The sequence below is a fragment of the Arachis ipaensis genome, chromosome B5 (genome assembly GCF_059453495.1).
Source record: "Arachis ipaensis isolate K30076 ecotype BB chromosome B5, ASM5945349v1, whole genome shotgun sequence".
Lineage (NCBI taxonomy): Eukaryota > Viridiplantae > Streptophyta > Magnoliopsida > Fabales > Fabaceae > Arachis > Arachis ipaensis.
In genome coordinates this window covers 2513270-2525800 of record NC_142440.1, presented here as the reverse complement: position 1 = coordinate 2525800, position 12531 = coordinate 2513270, and the positions used below count along the sequence as shown (strand labels likewise).

At 29.9% G+C, this 12531-nt stretch overlaps 1 protein-coding gene across 1 annotated transcript; it reads left to right on the top strand.

Moving 5' to 3' along the window:
• Positions 1–5097: 5097 nt before the first annotated feature.
• On the top strand, positions 5098–12288 carry ROPGEF14 (RHO guanyl-nucleotide exchange factor 14). The gene is made up of 8 exons (XM_016345805.3): positions 5098–5325; positions 6072–6258; positions 9485–9871; positions 10181–10335; positions 10429–10503; positions 10603–10872; positions 10966–11313; positions 11664–12288. Exons 2-8 carry the CDS (start codon positions 6162–6164, stop codon positions 12042–12044), a joined length of 1713 nt encoding a protein of 570 aa, XP_016201291.1. The 5' UTR covers positions 5098–5325; positions 6072–6161; the 3' UTR covers positions 12045–12288.
• The last annotated feature ends 243 nt before the right edge of the window (positions 12289–12531 follow it).

Below are 12531 nucleotides of genomic sequence, written 5' to 3'. Positions count from 1 at the left end.
TTGAGGATTTAGATTGTTGAATGGGTTATGAGATTAGGATTGGTTTTATCCTTATAGTGTTTAATAGATACTAAGTCATTTTATCCCAATAGTTCAAGAATGCATGTTGTACATTTTGATTGGAAATTAGTAACTAGTCATTGATATTGATATATATTGATAATGATATATAAAATAGATAAAGTAGTCGAAGGAAAGAGAGAAATAGAGAAAGGAAGATAGAGGATGAGAGGACTCTTTAATTTTGGAGGGAAAGATTTAATTTCAATTGTAATGAGAGAGTGACATGTGATACATTTTGGTTGTAAAATTAGTAAGGAGAATTGGGAGTGGATCCTCTCCAGTAAAAAAAACTGGATAGTGTCAATTGTAATCTCTCATCCTTCATTACTCTCTCTTATATTTAATTTTGGTCCCACTTATAAAGTTAATGGTGAGAGATCACACTGTATTTTCTCAAGTGTTGAAAAAATTGTAGAGGATCCATTTCTAGGAGAATTCCTTAATTTTGGAGGAAAATATTTAATTTTAATTACAATGAGAAAATGACATGTGGCACATTTTAATTGTAAAATTAGATATATATAATAGAATATAATAGATTTTAATATAGAGTTGTTTTCAAGTTGACTCGGTTAAGCTTGATATAAAAGAGTTTTTTTTATTTATGTAGTATTTTTTTTTTTGAAATTGAAACTGAAACTAGAAAATTGAGGTTCAGAATCATATTTTGTGACTAGAGATTTAAACTAAAATTTCAATTTTGAAATACAAAAATTTTAGTACCTTTAATACTTTCAAAAAGTAAAAATACAAAGAACTAAAATTTTTAATAAAAAATGGAGGAAAAAACTTTTAATAATATTTTTTTAATAATTAAGAATATTTTAATAAATATATTTATTTTATCGTTATATATATCTTAAACTAAATAAGATACTAAGATATAATTTAATCTTATATACTTTACACTAAACATAATATAAAAATCTAATTTAATTTTAGTGTTCTCATTTCTGTTTCTCTTTCAAGTGCAGCCTTACATAATAAAAGTCATGAAGTGTAGCTTGCAACTTTTCAAGAATTTGAATAGTTAGTTTTATCCCAATTTTTTTTTTTAAGAGTGTTAAGCTTTGAGCTACATGATTTTTTGTTAGGCTTGGAGGTGTGCTAAAGAAAGAATTTAGATAAATTATTGTTGAAATAAACTCAATACAAGTCTAATAAGTTACTAGTAACTATTTTCTTATAACAACAATATTAGGAATCAAGAGGGTATCAGTAAAATATCAGTCAAATGTCTCTGAGTGAATCCAAAACTTGATGATATTTATGTTAAGTATTAGGATGTTTTTTCTACTAAATATCAGAATGTTTCTTTTTCATACTAAATGGATGTTCTTTTATATATTTTATAAATTTTTTTATATACTAAAAATCGAAATTGTTGAAAGTTCCGTGATCCCCGCCCCTATTTCTCCAACGTATCATTTAAAATTTTAATTTGGGATGAGAAGTAATTAATATCAAATATTATAAATTAAAAACAAATAAAATTAATTAAATATAATTATAAATTAGTTAAGTTGTTTATTTTTTGGCTAATCACCTCTTAGTTCGATATACTTTTCCTTCTTATAAATATGCAAAATAGTAGAGTAATTTTTCTGAAATTCTGTTTTTGTTGTATCATCTTTGAGTTATCTTTATTATCTTCTTATGCGTCTCTCCAATAATAATAAATACAATGACCGATAGGTACGTCAAAATGGGTGATTTATTCCGGTATGTTTTGTTAGTGACTGAAGATCCTCACGATATGCATCTTTGGTTAAAGAGCGGTTGTGATACTTCTTTTTAATATTTGTATTTTTTTTCATTGACTTAAAAAATGAACAATTTTATATCAATTATATTTTTGTATGCAAGACTACTGCAATAGTTTTTTCTTTTTTTACTATGAATAGTACATCAATTCATCATACCTTATATATACTACATTTCAATATTTATTATTAAGGTTTGAACCCTCTTAATTTTATTGTTTAACTTCTTATCTAATTATACTTTGAGTTTATTTAATTTGTGCTTTAAGAATATATGTTAAGATTATAAATTAAAATTTTTTATTAAAAATATAAAAAATTTAAATTTTTAAAGTATTTATTTTATATTTATTAAAAAAGTTATTTAGAATTTTTTACTAATAATAATTTTATTATGTATTATAAAAACATATGGTAGCAAAATTTTTTTTTATGTTACTCTCTTTCGAAAAAAAGTTTTAGCTTCCGACTCTGGTTAATTACTTTTGAGTGTCTTTTAAGCTTTGTAATTAAAGTTTGGCAATTACAGTATTTTCAACAATACCACAATTTTTTTGAACCTTTTTTTTTATATTGTATTACTAAGTGTGAAATTCTCTGTATGATGAACCAAACTATGTATTAAATACTGCTATGGTTATTTATAAAACGTCAATTTTTATAACTAAAATAATATTTTTTATCAAAATATTGATGACGTTTTGTGTTTTAATAATTAAAATAATATTTTTTATTACAAAACATCATTGAGGTTTTGTGCTATTATCACAATTATGTAAAATACTAAAATAATCAAATACTTTTGTATTTCACATTAAAATTAATCATATATAAAAATTTTAGCCCAATTTTTCTCCCATCTTGTTCTTCTTTTTAAAATTTCTTATTATGTACTATGTAATTTTTTCAATTTCTCACATTACAGTGGTATACATAGTTCTCAATTTCTCACTTCTGGAGCATATATATAGATCCTACTAATTTGTTTTCTCAAAAAATATTATTAAGTGTAATATTTTATAATATAATATTTTTTATCATACATATGTTTTCTTTATTCTACACAAAAAATATATAATGAAAAATTATAGTTGATGACAATAGCAAAAGATTTATTCCCCAATCCCCAGGGTATATGCCATTGCTGGTTGATGTGAATACAAGACAAATAAGGACAAATTAAGAGACAGTGGCCCTTAGTATCGGCACGTTTATTGGCCCTCAAATTAGGGGAATTTCGCTAAAAAATAAATTATATTATATGTACATTAAAATCAGTCACTAAAATTGGTCATCAATATAAAATATATATTAAAATATAAATATATATTAAAAATAAATTAAATTACATATTATTTATACATAAATATATTAGTAACTGATTTTAATGATTAATTTTAATGTACAAATAGTATTTATTTAAAAAAATAATATATGCATGCAGCCAGATACATCACTCGCATATGCATGCTTAATTGTGTTATGGGTCACAGGTTTTGACAAATTATTTTTCTATCATATATATAATAAACCATGTGTTAAGTTTGAATTCCGAACGTTCTTCTTTTAAATCCTACTCATTCGTTAGAATTGTCTACCTAAAAATTATTTATTTATTAATGTCTTGTATTTCATAACGTTTAGGTTGGTTTCTTGCATGTGAATCTAGCTTGTTTATTTATTAATTGTTGAGTTAATTCCTAAGTCAATTATCAGTCATGTGACCAACTCCAAAGAATTTGATAATAATCAGATGGAAAACCCTTAAGACATTAATTGGATATATGTTTGTATCTAATTTATACTATTCTAGTTAATTATTTTAACTCACTTCATATACAATTTGAAATTTGAAATTTGAAATTATATCCATTAAATGTTTTGCCCCATTCTCTCTGAGTGAAACTCAATGTTTAGTTGTTGGTATCACTTGAATACTTGATTCACTTCATTTGTTAAGTTAAAGTATACTTTTTTTCTAATATTTCTGAAAAATTTTAAAAATATTTTTAATATTTAATTTGTTTTAATTATATTTCTAACATTATAAATATATTTTAACTATGCCATCGAGTGTTAATATCATTAATAGAAATATTGACATATTTACTAACAGGAAAAAACTATTAGAAGATGTGTCATTTAGCGTAGAATCACAACATTATATATTGTCTCACTTAAAAATAAGAGTATAATTAAACTATTAAAGATAAAATTAAAATAAATATAAAAAATTAAAATAAAATGTAAAAACTAATGAGAAAAATAGTATTTACAATTTCGTAATTTTTTTAAAATAAATTTATATTAGTAACACCATTAAAATATATTATTTCTATTGAGATTCAATTTAATTATATAATAATGTTTTTTATTAAAAAAATTAAAATAAGTATCACATATACTTATTAGTAAATTATATAAAATTAAATTTTAAAGCGTATCATGTTTTTTATATAAAGATAACCTAGATACAATTTTTTATATAATTTATGAACAAATATGTAACTATAGTAAATAACTAAGTACTACATATTATTCAGAAATATGTTTATAAAAATGGACTCTCTTAAACAAATGTAGCTCCAAATGTTATTCAAAGGAAAAAAAAAATCATCATCAATTTCAAATTTATTCTTTTATTCTATACACAATTCGCTAGTTTGATAAATAATTTAGTTTCTTATTAAATTATAAAATTACTATGAAGATGTCCCATTAAATCTTTATGAAAGACAATTTTTTATTTGACAATAAATATTCAATATTTGACAAATTCAATAAAACATCAAATAAAATTAACAAACAATTTTTTTTGAAAAATTATTATATTCTTTTAATTTTTAAATAAAGACAAATTTATATTTTTTATATTTTATTTTTTTTTAAAGATAAGATATATATGTAAATTTTACTCATTTAAAAATTAAAAATATGACTAAAAAAATAAATTACTAAATCATTACTCTATTTTTCTGAAAGAATATCAGCTACACTATACAAATGAAATTTAAAATCGAACTTAGTAATGATTAATGAATTAATGAATGCATAGAGATAGATAGAGTGATATATAGGTTAGTAATAATTTATTGAATTTGAAATGCAAGACCATGATTATGATATTTTACTTTGAACCAAATGAAATGACAGAGCGCTATCCCCTGGGCCCCACCCTACCATCGTCCCCTCTGAACTAATCCCTCACGCAATCTACACCGTTGACTCACTTGGACCCACTACTTTCAACGGTCAAGATTCACTTACTGCTGAGGAGCCTTCTTCACTCTTCACTCTCCTCTTCTTTTTCTTTCTCCCTCTCTCTCTCTCTCCCTTCTTCAACGACTCTCTCTCTCTCTCTCTCTCTCTCTCTCTCTCATTTTTCGTGCTATTAAAATCAACACGCACCATTTTTTTTTCAATTCCAACCAGCTTTGTTCTACCATTGTTTACTCGCCTTCTACAATCAACAATGCTATGTTAGGTTTCATTCTCTCAGGTTTGTTCATTTCTTTTGCCTCTTTCTAATTTTACACTGTTTTAGGTTCAGTTATTGTTAGCTTTCTCAGGCGTCGCTAGGAATTTTTTGTTTCAGCTGAAAAGAGAAGGAAAAAAAATGCCACTTTTTCTTCTGTTATCTTTGTTAAGGGACCCGAAAAAGGGTGGAATTTGTGTGACTCATGGTTTAGACTCCATTGATTTGCTTTATGACGGTTTGATTTTTAGTTTTGAACTTTTGACCAACTCTGCTTCAAAAAGGTTACTAATGTTAGTAACCTTTTGCTCCAACAACACTTTTATTTTATTTTTTCTTTCTATGTTTCCTTTCTTTACAACCAAAGTGTAATCACTAATTAGTAACTACAACTAAATAATTAAATTTCAGTTTAATCTAATAATCATCCCATAATGTATCATAATTATACATCATAACTTGGCTAATATAACGTGATTGAGTATGCATTATTGGATTCATGAGTAAAATTTGTGATCATGTAGTGGAATTTGATTTTATTTGATTTATTTTGAAACCCGGGTGCTGTGGGAATTATTTCAAGCGTGACTTTGTCTGTGAAATTTAATGCTGAGGGAATACTATGACATGGTGGCCCATGATGCCAATGCCATTGTGCTTGTACCCTAACTGATTAATACTCAATTAACTTCCATATTATGAACAATATTATATTTAATTTGATGAAAAATTGTTTGAGAATTGAGGGTGAGTAATGGTATTTGGTACAGTGTTGGGTGAAGGGGTCAGAGGAAGAGTTATTGAAGCTAGACTGAGTCAGTGACCTTGTCTTGCTTATTATACAAAGACCGTGGGATAAGATGGGCAACAAGGAAAGAGGGATCTTCACCATGAGAAACAAACTTGCTTGCTGCTCTAGACAATGGAAAATTAGCATTGATTTTGATGACCAACAAAGTAAGTCCATACTCTCTTGCATACTCTAATAAGTAATAACTCACTTGTTTATTTATTCATTTTTGTTTTGTTTTTTGTTTTTTAGGTAATTATAATATAACACATTATAATACTTCGATTGAATAAATGACCATTTGTATCCATAAAAGATAAAAACACTGACATATGTACCCACACTAGATCGAAACTAAACTTGTACCCATGTAAGATGCCTTCCGTGTGACAAAAATACCCTGTTTCAATCTAGTGTGGATACATATGTCAGCATTTTCATCTTTCATGGGTACAAATGGTCATTTATTCCACTTCGATTAATTAGTACATGAGTTTCTTATTGTAGTCTTTAATATTAAAGACATGTAAAGAGAGTTGTGGGGTCCACTACCTGCCGATACCTCTGTCTCACAATGCCTCTCCCATGTTACATTATAAGAGACTTAAAATAATTTCATGACTAAGCTAGGTTTCTAAAATGGAAGTAAGAAATTATTACGTCTCTGCTGTGTTATATATTTCTCTGAATCTTCCCTAAAATAAAAGCAAACCAACCCATTGATCAGATTTAAATGTTTTTCAAGGTTCAAGCACGCAATGTATGTTTATCCATTTATGTTTATTCTCTCTCATCAACAATAGTTAGAAAGCAATATTTGAATTTGAAATCAATATCTACAATTTCATGCGGCCAGTAAGTCATTTATTCATGATACTATATTACTATATTCCTATAGGTTTAGTGTTCACTTGATTGCAGGGCTTGTTAAGTTTTAATTAATCATACTTGTCACAGCCTCGTATATAACAAATTTTACTCCTTCTCTGTCTGCTGTAAGTTGTAAAACAACCTTTTGAATAAATTGAGATCATAATATATATTTTGTAAATTAATTAAGCGAATGAATCTAATCTTCAACCGTGAACATAATAGTTAATTAGTTGTACACTTGCACTCTGAGTAGGTAAATTTGACTTTGAGGACACTTCCGCATTTTCTAATTGTATAGCTTGACCAGTTATTACCTTACAGTTCTTTCAATTATTACAAGCTAACGAGTTTAACTGTATATCTTCACCTACTCCATTCAATATAATTTTTCTTGATCCTGAAATTTCAGCCAAGTGTAGAACTAAAAATACATTTTTTTTTTGTTTGAAAAAAGGGAAGGGGACCAATTTATATTTGATCTTCCCACAACGGCGTGGTTTCTCTATCAAAATTTCCCTGAGGCAAATGGTGGCACCCCACAATTTCAAACCGTTTGCTTCGATCCATTATTTCAGATTGTGACATGGCTCCTCTTATTGTTTGAGATAAGAACAATCACAAGAGTCATGCTGTCATGTTGAAAATAGAACAACGAAAACGAAACTGCTATAGTAGATTAGTAGTGCAGATGCGTTTGTTTACACGAATTTGGATCATCAAAGGGGATAAAGTGATGGGTTAATCGCTTGTAACTTTCATAAAATGTGTTCTCATTATCTTAATTTAAAAATATTTAACTCTTCACTTTATTATTTTAGTAATTTTCTCATTTTAAAGGATCTTGATCCAAATGAAAGGTAGCATTTTTGTGTTTCTAATTAAGTTGGGTACTGTATTTATTTTTTTATTGTTTGTGTCCCTAAAGTAATGAAAATATTGATTGTGAAAAGTCTAATGACCGACATGTAGGTGTGGCATGGGGCCCAGGATAGTGTTGTTAATTAGACGCAACTACTATCTACTTTTCTTTCTTTCTTTCTTTCTTTCTCTGCCTTTGATTCTGACAAACTGAAGTAAGTAAATGAGGTTCGGAGTGGGGACGCACCACTCATTGCCCTACTATTCTTCTCTCTTGTTCTTTCCCTTGGTCTTTCTACTATGGATTTTAGGGGATTCTTTCTTTCTTTCTTTTCATCTGTTTGGCTTCAACTGCATGAGCTTTTGTTGTTTCTATCCTGTCATTATTGTCACCCGAAACTTCTCACTTCCATTTGGAATCTTTGTCCTACATGCATAAATCCCGGGTTATGCATGTTGCTGAACACTTTCATCTGCTCCTAACTAGAGACAAATGAAACCAAATATTGGGTATTATCTTAAGTGTACTTAATTTTAATTTACCCTATGTTATAAATCGTGAAGTGTCTCTAATTTTTCATAATGATTAAAAAACAAAAACACAAATGCCATGGAAACAATCTATTTAGATAACTATACATCTACACTAACAAGTACACTAAAAAATAATAGAGATATGTATTTTATGGAACTTATATCAAGTTCTTAATTAGTATAGTAGTCAAAATCCGTTGTTTATGTATCATTTTTGTTTCAAAAAATTTCCTAACTTTCTAATAAATCTTCCAAAAACAAACTACCTATCTTATATCCCTCTCCATTCTCTCTTTGTACTCTCAACTCTAGTGTTCTATGTCCAAAATGATTATTATTTTTGTTGAAGACGTAAAGAGTCGTTGATAAATAGTTGCATGTGACTACGTGCTTGGTGCTTATGATGTAAAACATGCAAGGTTCTGAACAGATTTGACAGATGGGGAAGTGATGGCTATGCCCTTATCTGTTTGTCTCATGTGCGAATACTTTGATGTGTAAATTTATATTTATTTTTTATAACTTTGATGTGTAAATACCGTTGCATTATTGCTTGCGACAATATAGTGGTTGGAAAAATATATGGATTTAGGCTAGCCCATAATATATAATCTAGTCAATCTTGATATAGGTTGCCTTATAAAATTTACATGAACTCGGAGGTTAACAATAATCGTGTGTCAGAGAAGTGAGGGAATCTGAATTATTCATTCTCCATGATAGAATTAACTCTATCCACCACTTGTCAAGGCCCTTTTTGTCTTCTATTGGGTGATCTATACTTTATTAATACTATTTCTTAGATGTATCGTGCTACTAGCTAATGAAATTATAAATAATTCAGATTTCTATTTCTAATGTACCAATTAATTATATTCATGTAATGTAGTTATTCTAATACCAGAGTCCTAATTGTTTAAAAAAATGCTATGTAACGTTTGGCTTTATGCCTGCATTGCATGCATACTTGTCTAGCAGCAGAGAATATATTCCTGTATTATTTCAACATTGACAGCAAGGCCTCTTTTATGTTTTAAATCCTTTAACTACATTGTTAATTTTCAATCCTAAGTATAACAACTGCTTGGAATCATAGTTTTTAATGAATTTAGAACGGAATCTTTTCAGGGATAATGACGTATAATGGACTTGAGAGTTGCATTCTAAATAATCAGTCATATGAAGATGAAAGCAGAACAAGCAGAGGAGATGGATGCATAACTGATTCATTTGAGGATGATGATTCCACTACTTGCTCGTCCAGCAAAGATGCTTTTGGATCATTCTCTTCGAAATGCTTAACAATGAAAAGGGATGAGCAAGAAGTATGGGAACTCCCGGAAAGTCCTCAGCACTTTTATGCCAAAGAGAAACCTTCTTATGCTATCCAATATTCGGATGTGGAAGCCATGAAGGAAAAATTTTCAAAGCTGTTGTTAGGTGAAGATGTCACAGGGGGAACCAAGGGACTCAACACGGCTTTGGCGCTGTCGAATGCCATCACAAACCTAGCAGGTCTGCCCCAAGTTCATATGAATAATTAATAATCACATCACAATTCTGCTTGAGTTAGGTAGAACCACTTGCCAGCAAAACTCTTCATTCCGGGTTTTAACACAGCCGCAGACAGAAGGATTGGCTAGTTAATGCTTCTTATGTCAATTGTCAAAAATACAAAAATAAAATAAAATTATCATAAACCATATATTGAATTTAAACCACAGAATTTAACTTAAGTACATGGCTGTTGCTCATTCATTAATAATTTCTATTCTGGTTTCCTTTTTAAGCCAATCTAGGTGCTTATTTAATGAACCTATGCAGTGACAATTTTTGGTGAGCTTTGGAAATTGGAACCTCTATCTGAAGAAAGGAAGAGCAAATGGAGAAGAGAAATGGACTGGTTACTGTCTCCTACCAACTACATGGTTGAGCTAGTACCTGCGAAGCAAAGTGGTGCCAATGGAGGGATGTTTGAGGTATAATATATTTAAGCATGATGGCAAATATTGTAATTTTTCTTTTCGTATATAGTGTTATATTGAATTTAGTGAGTGATCTCTTTTATTCAGATTATGACCCCGAAAGCACGCGCAGACATCCACATGAACCTTCCAGCACTTCAGAAGTTGGACTCCATGCTTATTGTATGTCATCTCTTTATTGTCATCCATTGACCTTGGACTTAAAATTTCAAATGACTTACCAAGACTACTATTTGTGTTTTGGTGTTTTCCAATGTACAGGAGGCACTAGATTCGATGGTAGATACTGAATTCTGGTATGCAGAGGGAGGAAGCAGGGCCGAAGGGAGGAGCACGAGTTCACAGCAAAGCAAAAGATGGTGGCTTCCGTCACCCCAAGTTCCAAGAACCGGCCTTTCGGACACTGCAAGGAAGAGGCTGCTTCATCAGGGAAGGGTGCTACGTCAAGTGTTCAAGGCTGCCAAATCTATCAATGAAAATGTGCTGCATGAGATGCCTGTGCCAGATATTATTAAGGATGCACTTGCAAAGGTGAAAATCTAGTGATACATTTTCAAGAAATTTCAATGCTGTTAAAGTACGTTGCCTTGTAACTAAATCTGCTTGATGTCTTCTTTGTCACAGTCTGGAAAGGCAAACCTTGGACAGGAACTGTACAAGGTTTTGACAGCTGAATCAAGCTCTCCAGAAGATATGCTTAAATCCCTGAATCTAAAATCTGAGCATTACGCCCTTGACACCATTAACAAATTGGAAGCTGCTATGTTCTCATGGAAACAGAGAATTGCAGAACAGCTTAATGGCAAATCCCCAGTTAGAACTTCATGGTCTTTTGGGAAAGACTCTATGTCAGAGGTTGATAAAATGGAGTTATTATTAGAACGGGCAGAAACACTTTTGCAGCTGATTAAACTCAGATATCCAAACCTTCCTCAAACATTTCTTGATGCTACTAAAGTTCAATATGGCAAGGTGAGTTTTGTACTATTAGTAGTGTAGAAATCAAGCTGCAATCCTTTTGTTTTTGGTTTTATCTGCTTCACTCACAGCCCTGCCTATGTGTTTGTTCCAAAAACTTTGAACAAGTCAATGCCATATACAGTTTCAAGCCAAAAAAATAAAAAAAGAGAGAATACAATTGAAAAGAAAAGTAAAAGCATCCAATTTATTGAGGGCCGGAAGTTTATCCTATTACCCTTATTGTGATGTAAAAATGAAAATACAAAATAAGAACAAAAAGACAGGATTTTCTGTGAAGTTTCTTGAAAAAGAAAAGCAAAAAAACAAGAACTAACTTTTGTCTGTGTCTACTACTTATGTAGGACATTGGGCAGTCCATTTTGGAGGCTTATTCCAGAGTTCTTGGAAACTTAGCCTTCAGCATCCTCTCTAGAATTGGAGATATACTGCAAGAAGATTCTCTAAGCAATCCTAACTCACCAACGACCTCAATCTGCTCCCCAGCATTGACGAACCTCTCCGAAGCGTGGGTGGTTGGTTCACATATCAGGCACTCCTTACTTGATAAGATGAACAAATTGGATCATCAGTACTGCGAATCGAGTTGTGGCAGTACTTCTGATATAGAATTCTCATCAATTGATGCCAAGTCCAGCTCAGTATCGGCTACTCCTAGCCGGAGCCGAGTTTGGTGCATTGGCAGGGAAGCTTGTGCAAGTATTTCTGCTCAAAATTCCCCATAGCAGTGGCTTTCCATAGCCATCCTTTGTAAATCTTACTATATATAAACTTGGTAAAAATAGAAGCAAACTAGTAGGTTTGCCTTCTCGTAAATTTTGGATGGTTTTATAGTTAACTTTGCACAATCCTAGTCGTAGGTTGTTTTTGTATATTGTTGAGTTTCATGTGTATGACTTGACAATTGAATATTTATGTATCATACCCAAGTTTCAGAATTCACAAATTAGTAAGTGATTTGAGCTTCAATATTTGTTAACATTTGACAAGTTCAAATTTCAACAACCTGAAATTCAAGAGGAATCTGGGTATGTTTGTTCAAATGTCAATATTTGTTAATATTTGTTCAAATTAGTTCACTTGCTATAGTTATGGTTTCAGTATAAGCATAACAAAGCAAAAGGTAAAATGTAATAATTATCACATAACTTCAGAGAGAAAAAATGTAGTTTACTCTTATAGAATGAAAATTACACATAGAATTATTGAAAA

Bases quoted from the DNA above. Each gene is read 5' to 3' on its own strand.
- ROPGEF14 (XM_016345805.3), top strand. From the start codon at position 6,162: ATGGGCAACAAGGAAAGAGGGATCTTCACCATGAGAAACAAACTTGCT. The intron at 10,504-10,602 runs GTATGTCATCTC...TCCAATGTACAG, and splicing joins AGTTGGACTCCATGCTTATT to GAGGCACTAGATTCGATGGT. The intron at 11,314-11,663 runs GTGAGTTTTGTA...CTACTTATGTAG, and splicing joins CTAAAGTTCAATATGGCAAG to GACATTGGGCAGTCCATTTT.